The 23259-nt window shown below is 41.4% G+C and overlaps 1 protein-coding gene across 2 annotated transcripts in view; it reads left to right on the forward strand.

Moving 5' to 3' along the window:
- Positions 1-21854: 21854 nt before the first annotated feature.
- Positions 21855-23259, forward strand: part of AKAIN1 (A-kinase anchor inhibitor 1) — a 54805-nt gene continuing 53400 nt past the window's right edge. Inside the window, exon 1 of one of the 2 annotated variants that reach the window (XM_053571630.1) lies at positions 21855-22234. In XM_053571630.1, the coding sequence (XP_053427605.1) occupies positions 22198-22234 (37 nt within the window). In that variant the 5' untranslated portion in view covers positions 21855-22197. Of the gene's footprint in view, positions 22235-22544; positions 22668-23259 lie in introns of those variants that run through there. The other variant, XM_053571631.1, reaches the window with a different exon arrangement.

Consider the following 23259-nt stretch of genomic DNA (forward strand, 5'->3'; position numbering starts at 1 on the left):
CACTTGAATCCACAAGTTTGAGGTTGCTGTGAGTGAGACTGACACCCTGGCACTCTAGCTCTGGTGACGAGAGAGACTATGTCTCAAAAAACAAAACAAAACAGTTGTTTCTGCTGTCTCTATTTAATTTCCTCCAGTTCTTTCTGGTACCATTTTAATCACATGTTCACATTCACCATTTATCCTGAATGTATCAAGGTCACTGCATGTCATGTTTCAGTTCTCCAGTTCCTGGCTCTTTCCACCTTGAAGGGCTGTTTTCTTGGCTCTCAGCACAGTGCACCCCTGGTTTACTCCCATCTGTCTGGATGCTCCTGCACTTGCCTTTGCTGCCTCGTCCTCACCCCCCGGCCCCTAGTGCCAAGGCCTCAGATCTCATTTCTTGAACGTCTTCTCTATCTTCACTTTCTTAGTGATCTCATCATGTCTCATTGATTTAAATATCATTTGTAGAACTGAATTTTTATTTCCAACCTAGACCTCTCCCTGAACTCTAGGCTTGTATATCCAGCTGGCTCCTTGAAATTTCCTCTTGGATGTCCAATTTGTCTCCAATTTTGACATGTCACTAAGATGAACTTCCTCTCCTCCTTGCTGAAGACGTCTCCATTTAAGTAAATGGAAACTTTGTCTTTCCATTTTCCCTGGCCAAAAGACTTCTGTCAACTCTCTCTTTAAAATATATACAGAATCTGACCACTTTTAACCACTTTAAGTGGTAATACCCTCGTCTCAACCACCGTAATATCCTAGCTGAACTTTTTCGGTAGCCTCCTCACTGGGCTCCCTGCTTCTGTTTTTACTCTTTGTATTTGCCTTACTCTCAGCCCTGAGCCAGAGGGGCACTCTCAAAACATGAGTCAGATCACTCATTCCTCTGCTCAAACCCTCTAGTGGCTTACCATTTTATTCCTAGTAAAAGCCAAAGTCTTCCCATGCGCCTCCGAGGCCCCCTGTGGTATCAATCTCCTGTTAGTGCTCTGGGTTTATCTCCCTGTGCTCTCCTTGCTCTGTCAGCCTCGTAGACTGCGGCCTTCTCGGGATTCATTAGAGATGCTGTGCACACACATCGCCACATACAGCCTTTGCCCTGCTCTGCTTCTTCTGCTCAGGTGTCTGCTTGGATTGCTTCCTCACACCTTTCAGGTCTTTTCCCCTATGTCCCTCTTTGCATGAAGCCTTCACTAATCACACCACTTCAAATTTCAACCTTCCTTCTAATACTCTCTGTTCCCTCCTTTCATTTTGTTTTTCTCCATACTGTTCTTCATAGTGAAAAAATACGTTTTTATGTACTTGTGTTTTCATTGCTCTCTCCTAAACTAGGGCATCAACTCCATGAGGATAGAAGCTTGTATTATTTTCTTCCCTGTGGTATTGTCAGCCCTTCAAACAGTGCTTGACCCATAATGTGATTAGATACTTGATATTTGTTAAATAAATGAATCAATGAATCCATGTGTTGGCATGTAGTTAGGGTGACCATGTATCTAAGTTGGCCCTGAACAATTGGGGTGTACTTGCCAATAGTACCCCTCCTTTACTCTTAAAAATGCCTTCTGGTTGGAAAGATCTGTTCAAAATACATGGGTAATGGAAATCACTGGATTGGATGGAATTGCCAAGAGAAGTTCACAGAGCGAAAACAGATGCTGATCTAGGAAGGACTCTAAGGTTGTCTAACTTTTAGTAGGACATAAAGCAGGAGAAGTCTCAGAATGAGATTGAGAAGGAGCAGTCAGAGGGAAAGGAGGAAAACCAGAAGAATCTCCAAAAGCTAAGGGGAAAGAGTGGTTCGAAAAGGGAAGATGTCACAGGATAGGTCCCTGTGGAAAAAAAATAAGGGAAGAGGGTGGTCAATAGAGTCAAAGTCCAGGAGAGATCAATTAAGACAAGGACTAAGAGACACCTGTTCAATGCCTGGGAAGTCAATGACATCCCTTTTGGTGGAATGATTAGGGAAGAAGTCAGATCAATGAAATCATGGAAGGAGAAATAAGAAAATGAAGACAGCAAGTTGTAGCATATATAGAGAAGACAAGAGATTTGTGAATACAAGAGAGAAACAATTCCGTATCACCCATTTGGTTGATTGAGTATGTGCTTGCGGTATTAGCAAAGCAGAGCCAGCATAACAAGAACAACAAAAAAATTGGAAATACTTCAGTATTTGACAACTCAAAAATCGAAGAACTAAAAGAATCATCATCAAAAACATCATTATTTTATAGAGTTTTTGTCAGTTATGTAAATGTTTGAATTATGGGGAAGAGCATCTCAATGCTCTGGTTCTCTGAAGGCTCCAATGTGGTCCTGAATGTGATTATGGGTGGAGGTGGAGGTGGTATTGAGAAAGAGTGTTTTCTGCTTTTGTTTGGGAGAATTTGAGCTTTTTGAAATGTTCCAGAGAGAGTCCCTTCCCTGTGCATTCGTATGAATGAGAAGAGATAGTTCGTGGTGGCATTTTATCTGAGGAGGTGGAAAGGGGTTGGACCTGAGGACAGGAGCGAGGATCGGCCTTTGGTGAGTAGAGGGACAGGCACCTCTTCCATTGTAACTAGACAGACAAGGAGAGGCTGGCAAATCTACACTGGGTTTGTAGGGCTGGGCGTGTGGGGAAAGGACATTGCTATCTGAAGTCTTCGGTTTCCCTGAGGGGAAGGAAGCAAGAGGGTGTTGGGGTGAGCAGGGCGTGAGGGTCTCAGAGCAGCCTGGGAGATGTGGGGGTGTCCAGCTAGTTTGCTGACTACCGCTTCTTGCCCGTCTCCTTTGCTGACTTCTCCTCGTTTCCCTGATTTCACACATTGGAATGTTCCAGGTTTCAGTCCCTAGAAGTTTTATCTATCTCATTCTTTTCACATTTGCTCTTCTCCAGTCTCTTGACCCTGTCCACTGATGATCCCGAGTTATATCACCTGACTGAAATACTTTCTCGAACTCCAGAACTTCATCCTCTTTTAGGTCTTTGCTCCAATGTCCTTTCCTCAATGCAGTTTCCTCTGAGTGTCCTATTAAAAATCCCTGGGACCCTCCACCCAGCACTGCCATCCCTCTACTCAATTTTCCTCCCTGGCACTCTTCACCCTCTGCTAAAATATGCACTTCCTATTTTGTTTGTTTATCATCTACACACAATGTCTATAGAATGAAAGTTTCACGAGGGCTGAGTCCAACATGTTCCTGGCATACTCTAGTCACTCCATCAATATTGGTTGGTTCAAGAAAGTAGCGAATGACTATTACAGTGCTTCTCCATCTGGGAAGGAAATAGCAAGAGTGGGGAAAAAACACTGTTTCTACCAACACGGTACTGAAAGGAGCCCAGGCTGCAGGACTGGGTCCAGTCTGAGCTGGGCATTGGGCTGGGGAGAGACTGGCCCAAAGGGGGAGGTATCTGAGCATGAAGCTTCCAGGAGGAGACTGAAGTTGAAACTCAGGTAACCTAAAGGGGCTTCCACAGGGGTTGGATCCAGGTACAGGCATCAAAGTACTTGGAGTTCCCTCTAGTCCTGATGCTCAAAGAACAGTTAAGATGTATCAGGGAGATTTCTTTTCCACTTGAAGGCAAAAAGAGAGCAGGATTGGAGCTATCCATGCTCAGGTCCTCACCTAAATTTACAAATCAAAGCAGGCATCCCTACTCACCTGGCCTCTGCCTTTGGATATGTATTACATCGCCACTTTATCGTGTTTATTATGCTGACACTGTGCTGTCTCTAAAGTTGCTCCCCGCCACCACAAGGTGACTTTTGTGAGTGCAGCGACTGCCTTATTCATATTAGTATTTCCAGAGCTAGTACAAACATACTAAAAAAAAAAAATTAAATTAATGGATTTTGGAATTCGTGTAAAGGAGGCAGAAAAGGGAGGCAGAGGGCAGGAATAGTGCTGTCCTGAGCCCAAAGCCTCCGTGTGGACATTCCCCAGAGCACCGCAGATCTTTGCTTTCGGAGGGCGTTCATAACTCAAGACTTCGCAGAATTGAAACACGGGACTGTTTAGGTAACAGAAGAGGCAACAATATCCCAAAGCTAGCACCTCATTGCTCTTTGAAAATAATTATTATTAATATTGTTCTTTATTATTTTATCTCAATACAGGTTGAGTATCCCTTATTTGAAGGAACCAGAAGTGTTCTTTGGATTTCAGGGTTTTTCCAGATTTTGGAATACTTGCAAATACATAATGAGCTGTATTGGGATTGGCACCCAAGTTTAAACACAAAATTCATTTATGTTTCATATACTCCTTATGGACATAGCTTGAAGGTAATTTTATATAATGTTTTAGAATAATTTTGTGCATGAAGCAAAGTTTATATTAAATACTTATGTATGGAATTTTTTACTTGTGGTGTCATGTCAGCTGAAAAGTTTCAGATTTTGGAGCATTTCAGATTTCAGATCTTCAGATTAAGGATGATCAATCTACAGTAGTTTTGGAGAACAGAGAATCTCCTGGACTGGGGCCCAGTTATGTTGTAGCTATAGTAAGCCACCATCTGTGATAGGAATTTGTTTTCTCAGGATTTCTGGGGGGAAAAAATACTGATGATCTACACAGTCTAACTCGAGGGATCCAGAGAGGTAGAGGATATTCAGTGGTATCCCAGGCACCATATCATCAGAGCACGATTTTGGGAATGGATAATATCCTTTCCAACGCTTACTGACACGAAGGTTGTGGTGGTGAAATGTAAACTCCAAGCCATTACTGTCCTGGGGCCTTGCAGAGCAGTCTTGACAATAAAACACATACTTCATGTAAGTATATGATATGTACAGGTAACGGTATATCTCAATTAATAATAAAATTACGTTGTCCAAAAATAAATACATGAAAATATCAACGGTGCTCACCCTGTTGGGCTGCTGTTCATTCTAAACCTGAAATCTCAGGAGCAGTGTCAAATGAGTGCTTTTCTAAGAACAGAGGCACATATATCTTTGGATATTTGTCTATTAATGCTAACTTCACTTTTTTTTTTTTTTTGCCTGTGATTCTCTAATTTTAACTTATATAAAATATATTTCTGTAGAGTTGAAAGGAATCTGTCCATTGTGTGAATTCTATAGTCTCTCTTTACAGTTTTGTGGCATCTAATTCTATTTTACTTTGCAACACAGTGATTTGTATGCATGTCTCTCTCCTTTATTAGAGTCCAGTAGCCGTTTGGAGGCAGGGATCTGGTGTTATTTTTATATCTCATATAGCAAGTAATCCACTGCCTTGTATGCAATAGGTACTGGGTAAACATGTGTCAAATGAGTAGTGAATAAATCTTAAGTATCACTTATCTATACTATAATTAAAGTGGTTCCACAGTCATTTATTTTCAATTCAATTCTGTAAGAAGCAGCTTTGTGCAGAGAAAAATATTGTACAGAGTTTTAGACTTCAGCCTAATTATAAAATTTGATACTTAATAACAAAATCTATGACTGTCTCTGTTAGGGCTGCTCATATTTTTGCCCCTTAATTGCTGGATTTTATCCTTCATCGCATCCCTTAATCTTCTTCCAAATTCCATGTGTTGGCTGATAACTTCTCATTTTAGCATTTTGAACATGTGGGCTCAGGTACATGCCTGTATTCCCATAGCTAGATACTTACCACCAGCTCTGCCTCACTTCCCGTTCTTTTGTGTTTGTTCATAATTCGTCTTATGAACTCAAATTGTATTTCCAATATATACATATATCCCTATAAGGATAGGGATAGTGATAAATGATCAATGAATACTCAGCTGAATTGGAAATATGTATATTACCCTAAAGATGGGATGAAGCTCAGGCCATACCTACCGCTTTTCTTAAGCATAAAAATCTCGCATGAAAAGTAGATGATATAGAAATTCATTTAGAAAAAGTATTTTAGGAAGGTAGTTCTCTTTGGTGTGGCATTTAATTGCCCAGATTAACACCTGATCTTTGGAATCAATTATATGAATTTAAAAGTAAACAGGTATTTCCACTATGCCTAGAATGTGGTCTTGGAACCACAGCTTCTGAGGGACATGAAAGAAGGCCCATCACACTTCCTAGGAACTTACAATCTTGCTATGGAGCTGTGATTTCCAGCCAGTGGGCTGTGCCACGCTGGGTGCCATGAGAGGATCTCACCGAGGATCATGAAAAATTTTAAAGACCATTAATTAAATTATTTTCATAAGAAGTTCAAAGCACAGTAAGCATATTCTTTTCTCCACCCCCCCCCCCTTTTATCAGCATAATGTAAGTGTACCATGGAAGTTTAACTAAAGGGTCAAGTATGCTGTGAGATAAGGAAGGTTGAAAAAAACCACTCTAGAGGTTGGAGTCAGGGACAGAAAGTATGAGGCAAAGAGTAGGTGTGCGATGGTTCATTGTATGTGTCACCTGGACTGGACCAAGGGTGCTCAGACAGTTTGTACATTACTATTTACGGGTGTGTCAGTGAGAGTGTTTTTGGAAGGGATTAGCATTCGAATCAGTCAACCGTCCTCACCACTGTGGGTGGGCACCAGCCACTCCACTGAGGGTCCAGATAGAACAAGAAGGCAGAGGAAGAGAACATGGCTGCTCCCTATTTGCGTTGGGTCATCTGTCTTCTGCTTTTGGACATTGGTGTTCCTAGTTCTTAGGCCTTTGAAATTGGACCAGGACTTTATCACTGGCTTAGCCTGAGTGACACTACCAGCTCTCCTGGCCTCCAGCTAGAGCACAGCAGATCACTGGACTTCTTAACCTTCATGATCATGTGAACCAATTCCTATAATAAATATGTATACATAATATACATAAAGAGATTTGTCGTATCTGTCTATATCTGTATATATTGATCCTTCTGTTTCTCTGGAGAACCCTGGCTCATACAGGGGAGTATTTGATTAAGGGTCACAATGAGCCAGTGTTCTCCAAGTAGTTACATCCTAGTCTCTGGTGGGTGGTCTGGAGTGTCTGTAAAGGGACTGTGAAGAACAGGAAGGATGATATTATAATATGCTAGTTCCTTTTATTAATCCTTCACTGTGTTTATAAAATATGTTATATATGTTTACATATTCTCATATCATATTTAGAATCAGAGATGACAGGGTTAAGGGTTAACATTCTGGATAGTTAATTCTTACTTATCCTTCAGATCTCAGACCACATGTCAGTCCTGTAGGGAAGCTCTTGTTGTCCCATCTCTCTTTACTCTAGAACTGGCACAGATGTCAATGGGATCCAGCGCCTTTCCTTCCTGCCGTGTAGTCACGACTTACACTGATACAACGAGATGTAAGCTCCCTTGCTGAAATGCAAGTTCCACAAAGTCAGAGGTCTTTACTTTGTATACTGGTGAATACTAATTAGTGCTTGTCATACTATAGGCACTTAAAAAATGCTCATGGAATATACGATAAAATACTACTTATCTTCCAGGTATCCCTCACTTTTGTGTGTGTGTGTGTGTGTTTTATCTCAAACTGGCATGTTTTTATTAATAAATACTCACTTTGGGGTCCTCAGACCAAGAAGAAAGAGAGACAATGTCTCCTTTAGCATGTGGGCCTTATGTTAAGAAAAAGTAAGAAGTGACTCTTTTTTTCTTTTTGAGACAGCGTCTCACTATGTCACCCTTGGTAGAGTGCCGTGGTGTCACAGCTCACAGCAACCTCCAACTCTCAGGCTTAAGCAATTCTCTTGCCTCAGCCTCCCATGTAGCTGGGACTACAGGCACCTGCCACAACACCCGGCTATTTTTTGGTTGCAGATGTAATTGTTCTTTAGCAGGACCAGGCCGTGCTTGAACCCACCAGCTTCTGTGTATGTGGCCGGCACCCTAGTCGCTGAGCTACAGGTGCTGAGCCAAGTGACTCTTTCTTTTGAGGCAGAATCTCACCCCATCCCCTGGGTAGAATGCCATGGCATCATCATAGCTCACAGCAACCTCAAACTCTCTCAGGTGACCCCTCTTGCCTCAGTCTCCTGAGTAGTTGGGACCATAAGCACCTGCCACCATGCCCAGGTAGTTTTTTTCTATTTTTAGTAGAGACAGGGTCTTGATCTTCCTCAGGCTGGTCTCCAACTCCTGAGCTCAAGCAATCTACTGGCTTTGGCTCCTCACAGTGCTAGAATTACAGGCATGAGCCTCCAGACCTGGCCAGAAGTGACTCTTGATTGTATAAAAAGCCCTAGTAGTGAAGGGGCTTGGTCCTCTCAAATGAAAGCATTTTTTCTTTACCCCATTCTGCACTTATTGGACACCTAAGGTCCCTAAGCAACATGTAGGGGGAAACTAGATGAAGTTATATGTCCGATACCCCAAGTATGGCTGAGGATAAGTGGCAGACTCTATTTGAAGGAAGAGGATGCTACATCCAGAAGAGGAGTCACCCCTAAGTCGAGGATGAAGACTTGCAAAGGCAGGTGCTGCTAGGGTAATGGTGTGGAGCAGCCATTTCCTTCGCCCATTCAAAGTTGACACTCTATGGTTAATAACAGCCAATCTGAACCTGAATTAAAGAACCGTCTGTATATGCTCTGAATCCCACCTGTGGGAAAGAGATCATTCAGCTCACAGAAAAGCTTGGTGCTCAGTAGTGGATTATGCCAACTTCTGAAGTTAAAGGCAATCTATAAATGAAGTGGCTTTACGCATAAACTCCAATCTACCTGTGCACACCTGTCCTAGTGTGCCCAGAGCAGTGTCAGAGCAGTGCATCAGGCATCACCAGGTGTTGTGTTGAACAGTCATGACAAAGGTGCTAGATGTCCATGTCAGGGACATGTGCAAAACAAGGATTTCTTGTATGTATTTGAAGAGCAAAGATGTTCCAGAGGTAAGAGAGTCAGAAGGTTTAGGAACTGACCTATCTTGGGCCATTTACTATCTCTGCACACTATGCATCTGAAGAGCTGGCCAGTCTGACATTTTTGGTATTTCTGAAGTGAAGAAACAAGCATGAGAGTGTTGCATGTGCTGGTTGCCCCCACAGTCCCAGGGGCAGCAACTGGGGTCTGAGCTTGCCTGCAAAGGACCAGGATCCTATGGATGGTCTGTCATCTCTTTGCCCCACACCCATTGTTCCCTCCATCAAGGGCCCAGCCAAGGCTTCCAGCTGTGTTAGAGAGAAAACTCTCTCCCTAGGACTCAAGAGCTCTTGGAGAGGAAATAGGATGTATAACTTCCTCTTTGAGTGCTGTAGCCGTGGACACACACTTCTGTTTCAAAAGCCTGGATGCTCTCAATTTAACCAACTTTATCTAGATTAGCCAAGAAATGAGATTCCAGTGATTGTTGAGAGCTAAGGTTTTATCTGTACTTTGGGCTTAGCCTGAGACTATTCTGAGTGGAGGGCAGACACCATTCTGCCTCTGCTGCTGGAGATGGTGTGGATGCAAAACTCATTCTGTCAACATTATCAGCAGGGTTCTTTTCCTGGTGTAATCCATCCCTGTCCAAAACTAAGAAAGAGAGAAGTAATTGATGTACTAAGAAAAAGATAAATCAATTCTAGAAACTTATTCAGTGAAACTTTTTAAAGAGTTAGGGCAGAATAAAGACATTTTAAAGATAAATGCAATCTAAGATTTTATTATAAAAAGATCCTACTGAAAGGATTTCTAAAGTTGGCTAGTTATTATACTATGTGTATATATATTGACATGCAAATATTGATTTTTTTTTTTTTTTGAAGAATTTACTTTGGTTCCCTAGGTAGAGTGACATGGTGTCATAGCTCTCAGCAACTTCAAACTCTTAGGCTCAAACAATCCTCTTTCCTCAGCCTCCTGAGTAGCTGGGACTATAGTCACCCACCACCATGCCCAGCTAATTTTTCAAAATTTAGTAGAGGTGGAGTCTCGTTCTTTCTCGGGCTGGTCTTGAACTCCTGAGCTCAAGCAATTCACCTGTCTTGACCTCCCAGAGTGCTAGGACTACAGGCATGAGTCACCATGCCTGGGCTGCAAATATTGATTCTATAAAACATTAACACTTAAATTTAGGGGATAATAGGTAGAATTAAAATATTAACTCTTAATAAACATAACTAAAATATTAGATACTAATAATATAAACTTTTATAAATGAGTAAAGAAGTGTGATCTGAATTAAGGCATTTTAAGGATATATTACTGTTGATGAGAAGAATAAAGATACCAATTTATTTTATTATTAAATCATAGCTGTGTACATTAATGTGATCATGGGGCACTGTACACTGGTTTTATAGACCATTTGACATATTTTTATCACACTGGTTAATATAGCCTTCCTGGCATTTTCTTACTTATTGTGTTAAGACATTTACATTCTACATTTACTAAGTTTTACATGTACCCTTGTAAGATGCACCAAGGAAGGATAAGAATGGTCACTTCATATTTGTTAAGGGTAATACTCAATATGATGAGATATCAATTAGTAATATTTATGCACCCAACCAGAATGCACCTCAATTTATAAGAGAAACTCTAACAGACATGAGCAACTTGATTTCCTCCAGCTCCATAATAGTTGGAGATTTTAACACTCCTTTGGCAGTGTTGGATAGATCCTCCAATAAGAAGCTGAGTAAAGATACCAATTTTTATGACCTCTATATACAGTCAAAAATTATTTTTTTGTGGCACCCATAGCTCAGTGCGTAGGGTGCTGGCCACATACATCAAGGTTGGCCGGTTCAAACCTGGCCTGGGCCAGCTAAAACAACAATGACAATTGCAACAACAATAGCAAAAAAAGAATTATTTTTTGAGGCATCATAATAGTGTGATGATGTTTAAATGTTTAAATCCTTAACTATTGGAGATAAACACTGAAATTATTTCAAGTGAAATGATATGTTATCTGAGCTGGGCATCACAATATCAAATGGGAGACCTGGGGGACAAGTGTAGGTGCAGATGAAAACAAGATTTTTCCATAAATTAATAAATATCAACACTGTGTGAAGGGTAAATAGGGAAAGAGTTCATTATAATATCCTTTCCACTTTCGCCTGTTTGAAAATTTCCCATAATATAATTGTTTGTATATATGCACACACACATATATAATTTATACTAGTATATATGCACATATGCATGCACACTTTTTATACACACACACACACACGTAAAACAAAAGATGTCTGTGTGGAGACAGTCCTGTATATTCACTTTTCATTTATATACTTTTAAAAATCACCCCTTTTCAATGAATTTATTCCAGCATTCATTTACTCAGTAAACATTAATTTTGAAACCGTTGATACTTTCCACTGCATGCCAAGTACTGGGTTTTGGATCGAAAATGTGAATAAGACATAGGAAACCTTCCCTTGAAGAACTCAAGGTGCCATGAGGGAGACAGAAGGTAATTATGATCCTGTGCTGTGTCGACAACGATGGAGACACACGGATTCATACAAGACAAGGGAGGAACAGCTAATCCTGCCTGGATCACAGAAAGCTTCCAGAAGGAGGTCTGGGTCTTGTCTCGAAGAATATGTAAGAATTAGTCCAGTGAAGAGAAAATGTGAGTGGGGCATTGCAGGAGGGAGGAAGAGCACGGCTCGGATAAAGATAGCAGACTGGGAACACCAGGTAGTGTGGAAATAGTTCAGGGCTGGAGAAAGGTGAAGTGGTGAGATGTGAAGTTAGATAGCAGGCAGGGGGTGGATCAGATCTGTAGGATATATTCACAAGTTTGGGTCTTTTACAGACCGTGTGGCTTCAGCAAGTTTAATTTCTTTCTTTGGAGGGAAATGACATAGTTACATGGTTAGTGATTCACTCTCTACAGACAACTCTGGTAACTATGCAGTAAATCAGGGATTAATCTGGCCCGCCACTTGCTTTTGTAAAGAAGGTTTTATTGAAATGCACCCATACCCATTCATTTCCACATTGTCCACGGCTGCTTTTGTACTCAGAGTTGAGTGACGTTAAGAGTAGATTCAGTAGATTTGAGTAGTTGTGAAAGAGATGAACATAAAGCAGATGAATGTGAAAACACGAGACCAGGAGACCGGTTGTGATGCCACTGAGATACTCCAGTAAGAGGCAATGAGGGCTAGACCAGGGCAGGGGTGTAGGAATGGGAAGCAGACAGTAAATTTAAGAAATATAGTATTTAGAAAGTAAAGTCAGCAAAGTTAAGGGTCGCATTACACTTCTAGTGCAGGTAAAAGATGGTGCCACTAATTGAAAGCAAGAATGTGAGAGGAGGTAAAAATGGGAGAAAAGATAATAAATTCAGTTTTAAATAATGTGAGTCTATGATCACTCAGCGTCATCCCACCTGTCACCTCATATATGAGGCTCAGGCTCAGGAAGGTCTCAGCTGAAGGACTAGGACAAGTGTGGCTGTTTCAGGATGGTGATAAAAACAAATGAATAGTCAATGGCTTGTTTTTTAGGCTCTGCCAAAATATTCTTGAATCAAAAATAGCCCTACCTCATCCTCGTATCATCAAATCTCTCTCCACATAGATCCAAGGTGACATCTGAAACCTCCACTCTGTCAGAGGCAGACTCTTTTACGTCCTTGGACCAAAAATTTCCCCATCCAATAACTCTCCAGAAACAAAGTAGAAATTGTTTTTGGAACCACTTCCTGGTGTCCTCCTGAGAGTGGATTCATTAGTCATTGTTCCCCTGGTGCCACATGCAGGGATTGAGGCCCAGGGCATTGCCTCTGTGTTAGTAAAAAGAGAAAACGAGAGCAGGCTCTGCCATCTCAGTTCACCTCCCTCTTCTCCTTCTTTCTTTATATCTTGGCCCTCCCACTTACTGGCTTTGAGGTCTTTGCTAAGTTACTTAATCTCTCTGTGCCTCAGTTTCCTTGCCTTTGGAATGAAAACAACAACAGCATCTATTCAGAGCACTGTAAGGATTAAATAAGATACATTCAGGCAAAGACTTTAGAATATAACTCAGTATAGTCATTCAATATATGTTTATTGAATGGCTGAAACTAGGCGGCGCATGTGGCTCAAGGAGGAGGGCACTGGTCCCATATGCCGGAAGTGGCGGGTTCAAACCCAGCCCCCGCCAAAAAAAAAAAAAAAGAATGGCTGAGACTGTGGTAGGCACTGAATATTACGATAATAAAACAGACATAGTTTCTACCCTTAAAGAGATAACAAAATTGTATTATAAGATAAGTAATAAACAGGTAATCAGGCACATGACTGTGAAATAGTCAATTGAGGAAGGCGAAGTAAAGGAAATAATTCTAGGAGTCTGATGAAGAATAAAGGTTCTCTCTCTGTGTGTGTGTGTGTGTGTGTGTGTGTGTGTTAGAGAGATTGAGAGACAGAGAGAGGGAGAGTTTGAGAGAGTTTGGAGAGTAGGTGGGGGAGGCTTTGGACCTGCTAAGATAAGGTAGAAAAGGCCAACCTCTCCAAGGATTAATATTTAAACCTAGACTTGCATGAGAAACAAGCAGCTGTGTCACATTTCAGGCAGTCAGAATTGCTATGTGAATGCGCTAAACATGCTCTCAAAAATGCTGTTAAGGTTGGTAGAGTTTTACAGGCCACAGCCTCAGATGGGGCACAAAAAGATTTTTCTATATTTTCCCGATACTAAATGATGTTGATCTTGTCATCAGTTTGTTTGATAGCAGAAAAGTTAATCTAGGAACTTCTAGGCTATTGATGTTTTATTCTTCTGTCATCAGCCTGGACTTTTGCAAGAAGCTGGAGGTCTTTGTGAGCTCTATATACCCTTGAAGTCAGATGAAGGTCTGAAATGTCTCCAACTTCATCTGGGCCTTTAGTTATTTTTCAGTCATGGTCCTGCCTGTCCTTGGACTGACCAGATTGAGAAGCAGCCACAGGACCCAGTCTCTGTGGGATAGAGCATACAGTTAAAAGTGCTAGGCACTAAGGACAAAGTAACTGGAAAAAAGCCAAACATCCCAGTTGGCCCTGAGTACTAAAAATAATACTCACTAGACACAACACACTGACCCAGCCCTAAGTCATATTTAGCAGTGATAAGAAAAACTGGCTTGGTGCCCATAGCTCAGTGAGAAGGGCACCAGCCACATACACCGAAGCTGGTGGGTTCGAGCCCAGCCTGGGCCTGCCAAGCAACAATGACAACTACAACCAAAGAATAGCCAGGCGTTGTGGGGGATACCTGTGGTCCCAGCACTTGGGAGGCTGAGGCAAGAGTTTAAGCCCAAGAGTTTGAGGTTGCTGTGAGCTGTGATGCCACAGCACTCTGCCGAGGGCAACATAGTAAGACTCTGTCTCAAAACAAACAAACAAACAAACAAAACAAAACAAAACAAAAAACAAATAAGGCAAAACAGAAGTGCACTAAGTAGACTGTGTTAAAAGTTAAATCATGCAATTAAACAAAAACTCCTTGTTTTTTAACCTTGGCTCTCTTTTTAAAGCTTGCTGCCGGGCTGTATTTTCTCATGCCTGAGATGGCAATAAAAGTGTGTGAGCACAGTAACTGAGATAACGCCGGAAAGGCTATGTTAACCACTGTGATAAAAATGTGTCAAATGGTATGATGCCCCATAATCATATCATTGTATACAGTTATGATTTAATAAAAAAATTAAAAAATAAATAAAATTAAAAAAAAAAAAAGTGTGTGAGGATAATTAGGAGGGGTCCCACCCTTGTCTCTCTGCATGGAGGGCTGCTGGTGCCATTCTCCCAGAGACCCCTCAGCTCGATGCATATTGACTGAGTAGGTGTTATTATTTTGAATTGCACTGACAGTCTCATTTTGTGGAGGTCCCCACCACCTGCTAAATTATAGTTTCATATCTGTTTTTGTAAAAACAAAACAAAAACAAAACCTCTTGCCCACAAGCCCAGAATGAGTTTTCAAACAAAATAAAACAACTACAAAACATTTCCTTCCATAGAAAAGCTAACAATGCTTCTGTGGCTTTTGTTCTTCCAAATCTATTTCTCTTATATACGTCGTGCTTTTTTTTTTTTTTTTGAGACAGTCAAAAAGGTACAGTGCAATGTCATCACAGCTCACAGCAACCTCAAACTCTTAGGCTTAAGCCATCCTCCTCCTTCAGCCACCCAAGTAGCTGGCATTACAGGAGCCCACCACAACGCCCAGCTGGTTTTTCCATTTTTAGTAGAGATGAAGTCTTGCTCTTGCTCAAGCTCAAACTCCTGAGCTGAGGTAATTCATTCACCTTGGCCTCCCAGAGTGCTAAGATTACAGGTGTAAGCCACTGTGCCTGGCTATACTTCATGCTTTTGAGCCCTCGAGGCTACAGGACTCAATCTCCTCATTACCCATCCCCCCACACACTTATTATTAAAAGCTGTGGCTTTCAAGGTTTTAGTCTTTGCTCCGGATTTCAAGGGCTTATTTTATAATTCAAAAGCTATGAATTTGATTGTTTGTTTTCTGAACTGAGTTCAATCTCTTTCTAAAACAATAAGATTCAGCCTAAATGTCAACCTGTCTACTTATGTAAAGTGGTATAAAAAGGAATTACTATATAACCCATTAATTTTAATTTCCAAACATTAACTTTCTACTTTAGTGTTATTAGCTCATTCAGAAATCTTTTAACTCTTTTTCTTCTCACATTTATCTGGCAATACCATTCCAGGCATGGATGTGGTATGGTTCCTTTCGAGGCACCCTCAGGACCTCATTGTCTTCCAGAAGTGTTCCCTATCTGATATTTTAAACTTAGAAAGCCTGCCTTTCATCCTGATAGCTTTCTTACTTCTAAGTTATCAAACTAGACTTTTGACTTCTCAACTTCTAGTCCAGAATGATCTCTTACTCTGCTCCTTTCTTACAGACTTCCTCCTAGTTTACTATCCTTCCTTTCCCATTCGAGTCCCACTGGGTTGGTGGCATTCTCATCTGCACCGTGATTTCAGGTAACCGTTCCCCTGGACACCTCTGTAGGTGTTGTCCTCAGCAGTGGTCTTGGTATCCCTCCCTCTCTGCCCGTCTCTCCTGCACATTTTCCCCTGACTCTTTTTTCTTGCTGAATTCTAAGATGCTTAAGAGCGTACTTTTGTCCTGTTCCTCTGAACCTTCAATATCTAATACAATTCTTAGTTTATGACAGAGGATCATAGATGCTTATTGAGCAAATGAATGAAGAAAAAAGTGTCAAGGCAGAAACAAAGAGGTTCATAATGTGGAAGGGGGAGCTTTATTTCTCATAAAGGGTTACAGCCTGTGGCCATTCCAGCAGGCTGGAAAGTAGAGCCAGGAACATGTGTTTCCAGGGAGGAACAATGAGAATAAGAATGTACGCTGAGTGGGGCGGCCAAATGTACATGTTTAACAAACTACAGGAAGAGTCACGAATACTTATGAGAGAGATGTGTAACCGAGCTTTGTGCCCCTTCATAGGTCACATGTACAAAAACTGGCAGCATTAGCATGATCCCAGGATGGAGTTTGTAGACCTCAGACCTCAAAAGGTGAAGCAGAGGACATGAAAACCCTCCCTGCACACACTCCCTGGTTAGGGAGCATGCTGGTCAGAAGTCTGGTTAGAAACACTCTTTAGTTGGTGTGGCGTAATGCAGAAACCACAAAAAGGGAGGAGCAGCAGTGGGTAGTTGACTGAAATCAGTGGTGGGACAAGTCCTTCCAAAGGCTGGTTCTAATTAATCCACATTGTAATGGGGCATGTCTGACTTTTTTGTTTTTTTGACACATAGTCTTACTTTGTCACCCTTGGTAAAGTGCTGTGGAGTTGTACCTCACAGAAACCTCAAACTCTACTCTTGGGCTCAAGTGATCCTCTTGCCTCAGCCTCCTAAGTAGGTGGGACTACAGGTACCCATCAAAATGCCCTGCTATTTTTGGAGATGGAGTCTCACTCTCACTTAGGTTGGTCTCTAACTCCTGAACTAAGGCAATCTACCTGCCTTGGCTTCCCAGAGCACTAGGGTTATAGGTGTGAGCCACCACACCCTGCCTGTGACTTCTGATCTGTCATAAACAGGAACTCAGTTTAATGGTTTTTCCTTGGCCAAGAGGGGGCTCTGTTCAGTTGGCCCAGGAGCATAGGATTTTGCTTCTGTTCATCAGGGCAATGCTTATTCTGAAAATAACTTGCAACATATTTTATTTATTTATTCATTCATTCATATTGGCTAGCTATAACAATTTAAAAATGTTAGAAAATGTAAAATTACTTCATATTTTAAAAATATTTTTAAAATGAAGTAAAATTGAGTTAGCATACATTTATAGTTAATCCTAGCTCTCAAAATATCCCATTTTAAAATATTATTATTTATGAGAAATATTATATTGTTATAAACTAATTTTTAGCTTAGTTATACCAGTATAATTTATATAAAGTAAAAGACATCCACTGTAAGTGTACAGTTCTATGAATTTTGACACAGGTATACACCCATATAACCAATACCACAGTCAAGATGTAGTATATTTCCATTATCCCCAAATGTTCTTTTGTGCCCCTTTTCAATCAATGTCAATCTACTTACCCAAGTTCCCAAGCCCCAGGCAACTACTGAGCTACTGTCAACCATAGCTTAGTTCAGTCTTTTTATAAGTCTTTTCAGAATTTCATATAAATTAAATCATATAGTATGTACTGTACTCTATCATGTCTGACAGCTTTTGCCCAACATGGTTGTGATATTTATTTCTGTGTTGTTGCATGTATACACACAATAGGGGTAGCCGTGCACACGTTGATGGGCTTCCAGGTTGTTTTCACTTTTTATCCAAGGTAAATAAGACTACAGTTACCATTTGTGTGCAAGTCTTTGTGTGGACACAGGTTTTCATGTATCCTGGGTAACCACCTAGTAGTGGATTGGATGAGTCTTATAGTACATGTATGTTTAATGTGACAAGAAACTATCAAACTGTTTTCCAAAGTGATGGCAACATTTTCCATTCCCACCAGCAATGCATGAGAATTCTAGTTGCTCTGTCTCTCATCGACACTTGACATGGTCGTTCTTTTTAATATTTGCCAATCTACTGGGTATGTAATCGATACTTTACTGTGGTTTTAATTTATATTTCTCTGATGACTTATGATGTTTAGAAGTCTTCATGTGCTTATAGGAGATTAGTATTATATTTCTTTTGTAAAATGTTTGGTAAGTTTTAGTTGAGTTGTTTTCTTTTTGAGTTGCAGGAGTTATAAATATATGTCAGATATACATATTGTGAGTATTTTCTCCTAGTACGTAGCTTGCCATTTCATTTTCTTACTAGCATTTTCTAGACAGCAAACAAATCTTCATTTAGATAAAGTTCATTTATCAATTATTTTCTTTTATGACTTGTGCTTTTGTTTCTTATCTAGGATATCTTTGCCTACTCTAAGGTTGCAAATTTCTCTTATGTTATGATTTCTTAAATAAACGAAAAAATAGCCAATGAATCATTATTGCTACAATCTAAAGAATTCTTTTCCAACACCAATTATTTTGTTGATGTAGTGTACTGTGGTTCTCCCAATTCTGACTGAAGCCTTGATTAAAGATGAAGAGCTTTGAAAACCGGTTAGAAACTAATAAGTATTTCCAAAGATATGACTAAATTTATACTCAGACAGACAGCCCAGTGAGCAGCATATATGAAGAGCGTTCAATTTCCCAGTTTTGACTATCTTTAGGCTCTCTGTACTTAACAAAATATTGTTTACTTTTTCCTCTTTATTGTTTTAAAAAAATTTTCCTGAATATCTCTAGATGCCACTTTGCATACACATTTCTCTTTTGTAAGCTCTTCTTTCTCTCTTTTGCTATTTTTTGCCTTTCTTCTTTCTAATTCTCTTATTCTTTATTCCTTTTCCATCATTTAACTTCTCTCTTCACTTATTTTCTTTCCATTTTTTCCTCTTTGACTTTTCCCCATTATTCTCTTCTGAATTTGACGTAATGTAGAACCCATACATAAAGAGAGAGATTTATGCATTGAGAATCTATTGGATAAAGTTTTATAATGTCTGTTCACAATTTTGAAGATGAATTGACTGTTAAGTGAGTTGAATGCCTTCTTTAAAAACTAACCAAGTTTATTTTAATTTGAATGTTGTCCTCAACTGATCTTCCACCTCTTATCATCTAGTAGAACCATTTCCTTTGGTCATGTGGGAGAACCTTTTCCTTAAAAGTGAACAGAGGTACATAGCTCTTTGGTGGTAAAGCAAGGTATTCAGACAAAGTTATACATTTTTTCACAAAAATATTCGTTTCGTATAAATGTAATGTGAAATTTTAACTGTTATAGCGTATTTTTTTCAATAAGAAAGTTTTGCTGATGTTTTACTTTCAGAAAATATGACTATTTTGTATTTCCTTTTAAAAATCCTCAGGACTCCTAAATTACTTCATAGAATATAAACCTACAGAGACATCATCCTATACTTTTCAAACCTGTACAAATTAAAAAATGTCTTATTTCTTTTTTTAATGTAGTAGAGTCATTATTCCTCTTTCCCTTTTATTCCATCTTCTAGCTTCATTTTTATTTCCAATTTATGCCATTTCTCTCCCTCTATTTTTTACTTCACTCTGAATCTTTGTAGATTGGACAGCACAAGGATTTGTTTTTCAAAGTCGTCCTCCTTATTCAGTTTTTCTATTTCCAGATCCCTATATGTCACATCCTCTCATTTCTTTTCTTATTTATGCTTTACTTCACCTCTGTGTCCTTCCTTAGGTGCAATTTAGTAAATTGCAGCTTTTAATGTTTATATGTCACATGAATTTTGCAATTTAGCAAATTCTTTAGCTTTCAGAGAAGAAAAAGAGCTCTTTTTTCAGCATTTTATTTCTGTCATTATTTGATATCTGCAAGCCAGGATATTTTGGAAACAGAGTTTAATGCTTCACAAGAAGCATTAATCTATTTCAACTGTCTTCAGAGATACTAAAGATTATTTTAAAGTTCAGTTGATTGAATAATGGATTTAAAATGTGTACAGAGTGGAAAGCATCAGGGCATGGCTGTAGCCCGTGTATGCTGCTAATAACTGGGGCAGTGGGACTGTTTCATAATGGCTTTTCAAAATTGTGTGTTTGTTAAAGCTCTAAAGACAGCAGAATAAATGAATGTTAGAGAGAATGAATGGAGACTTGGGAACTCTGAGATGTGTAGCCCTAATCTGCCTATGGGGATTTCTTTGCAGTCTCCAATTTAATGTTTATATGTCACATGAATTTTGCATTCTACCTTATAATGTAACTGTGTTTGCTTTTGTATAAAAATTCTCCCAGAACGCAGGTAACATCATTGGTTCTATTAGGTGACTTTTTCTTTCTATGCCTTCTAGTTTATCCAGTGTCCTGTCAAGTATCCTAGAAGTAAGGGTATCCCAGTTTTATAGGCTCAGCACCAGAGCAACTTATTTACTATCTTACTTCCTATCCCTATTTTCATTGACTGACAATGATCATACTAAATGTCAGAATAGGGTACATGCTGCTGGTGGCTGTCTCACAGATAGATGGCTGTCTTTAAAAGCAATTGAGTGGAGAGCAGAGAGTAAGTCACCCTAAATGGAGGTGTTTAAATAAAGAGGGAGTGAAAGACTATTGAGAATTTAACCCTCAGCTGTCTATCAAAAAATATGGCTCTTATCAAGATACAATAAAGAAAATTATTATTTTTCCTATCAGGCATTCTGTTGTTAAATTGATCATGTATGTTAAGATGTAAAGATATAAAAACATCTAGTACAACAATAACATTCTTTAAGTAAAACCAACAGAATAATTCCAGTACTAGTAAAAATTGGAGATAATATTGTTGAATGTGAAATTTACTGGTCAAATAGCTAAAGTGAACTGCAAAATAAAAATAATTGTTGAAGTGCCTTGATTTTATCGGGAATAAAATTAATTGTTCTGACTGAAATATTATAGAAGCAAAAACTGGATTAGGAATCTATTGTCCTGTGCTAGTGACGTTGGGTAGAGATGCCGGAGGGAAGAAGTTAGAACAGAGCTGAGGAGAGTGCTGAGAAGAGAGGATTGTCTTCTGTCCTTGACCTATTGTTTTGGTTTCTATGGGATCGTATTACTTCCGTTTCTATAAGAAGCTAGTCTACTAGGATGAGGAGCTCTGGGACCATTTTCAGGCATTTGTCCTTTCTGCTATATCATCTTAGCCACTGTCTAGTTTGGCAGTTTATGAAAATCTATCTGGGTTCCTTCTTTGTTTAATACTCAAAAAGACAAGCTCTGAGATTGGGATAGATATAAGCAATTTCTTTCTTTTTTTTTTCCTTAATTTTTTAATTTGTAATTTTTTTTTGTTTGATTTTTTAGAGACAGAGTCTCACTCTGTCACCCTGGGTAGAGTGCATGGTGTCATCATCTCACAGCAACCTGAAACTTTTGGGCTCAAGTGATCCTCTTTATGGCCACCAACCAAGTTGTTAAGAAATACTGTACTTTCAGAATAGCTATGTTTTACAGGGAGAGGTGCAAAGGAAGAAATCCTGTAACCCTGGAGATGACCCTGAACACCTTTGTTCTCGAAAAACCCTATTTAGCTACAACAATAAGTGATACAACCAAAGCGACTGACATCTCCTTTGAGGCAGAAGGATCCTGTGTGGCTTTGGGTTTGCAACCCATATGAACCTGTTTTAAGCGGAGTGACACGTAGCGTGGGCTGTGCGCACTGCACAAGCATTACTCCGGGGAATAGACCCTTTAAAACCAGCTGCAGTCAGTGTGAGGCTCATCTCGGTCGGCAGAGTAGAACGGGGGGGTATGGGGTAGAAGGGCACGGTTTTCAATTTGGCGAGGGCGGGGGGGCACTGATGTTCCTTGATTGGTCTCGGAGCTGTTCTCACACTCTAAGGGGACTCTACTGGCTCATTCTGGCAGAGGGTGTGTGAGTTTGTTGGCAGAGGAGACCAGCCTCCCCAGGTCTCTTTCCTCTGCCCTGGCTGGTCTTGCTTTTTCTAAAGGGATGACCTTGAGGACCTTCGAGCTTAGGAACGCTCAGACAGAGGCAGGTTTGCCTGCTGGGAGCAGGGCCCCTAGAGCAGCGCCCTCCTGGAGCATTCCAAAGTCACTCTGTCCTTCCCTCCTGCTCTCTTCCTGACGTTGGCCGAGGACTGGGACTCGCGAGAGACGACTCACGGACCCCACGGACGGATTAACTTGGCGTCCCCTCCCTTCTGCTCAGAGCCCGCCCAAGTCGGAGAACTCAGAGTCGACTTCAAGAGTGAAGCTCTTTGAACTTATTTAAAAACATACACCTATCTTAAATGTCAGTCCAGTATCCACAGGGGCGAGCGACAGTAGGTAATTAGAAGCAATTAGCTGTCCCCCTGCCGGGAAGCCGGGCAATTACCTTTCTCTTTCTTCCTCTTCCGTCTTGCCTCGGGTGGACGCGGTGGAAGCGCTCGGCTCCCCCGGCAGCGCCGCCGAGCTGGCTCAGGACCGAGGATGAGCTGAGCGGGGACTCGGGCTGCTCCGCCCGCCAGGCGGTGGCCGCCGGGCAGCAGCGCGCGGCGGAGGCGGAGCAGAGCGCGCGGCGGCGGGGGCAGCGGCGGCCTGGACCGCGCGGCGGAGCTGTCCGAGGTGCTGACCGTCCCGCCGGCGCCGCGCCGCGCCCTGCGAGCCCACCTGCGCCGGACCCCGCCAAGTCCCGGCCTCTTCCCATCCTGCGTCTGCCTGTCTTTCTCTCTTACTCTAGGAGCGTAGCGGCTGGAGGAAATCATGGTGTTCGCTCCAGGTACACCCGCACCTTGCTTTTCCTCCAGGGGTCCAGGCGGGGAGCGGGGTTACAGAAGGGAGAGTGTAGGGACAAAAGGCCTTACCGCCCAACTGCGCGTTCCGGAGTTACTGTCTGTGCGCAGGAGGCGGGAGAACGGCTGGGCGCGTCGCCTTCGCCCTTCTCCCCAGTCCCGCCCCATCTGTCCTCTAACAACCCCCAGCCCTTCCTCGCCAGCGTCCCGCCGCTCCTTGTCCCGCCGGGCCCCGCCACACCCTAGCTGAGCTCAGGCGCCTGGAGACCGGGACCTTCGCCAGCAGTCCCGGCACCTGCGCAGCCCGGAGAGGTGGAGAGTGAGTAGTGGGCTTCGGGCTACTGGTTGTGGGGGGGGGGGGTCCCCGACACAGAAGTGGCAAAGTGACCCGGTTCCTCCCAGCCTCCCTAAGTGGAGGGGGTGCAGCGGGCGACGCCAAGGGGAGCAGGACCCAGGGCAGAGAGGAGCGATACTCCTTCAGGAGTTAGATCTGAAACTCCAGCTGGACGCTGCAGCAGAGGCAGCTACTGCGGCGCCGCTGCGGGTTGCGGTGTCTTTTTGGAGCAGACAGCGAAGGAC

This window comes from Nycticebus coucang, chromosome 19 (assembly GCF_027406575.1).
Source record: "Nycticebus coucang isolate mNycCou1 chromosome 19, mNycCou1.pri, whole genome shotgun sequence".
NCBI classification, from domain to species: Eukaryota; Metazoa; Chordata; class Mammalia; order Primates; family Lorisidae; genus Nycticebus; species Nycticebus coucang.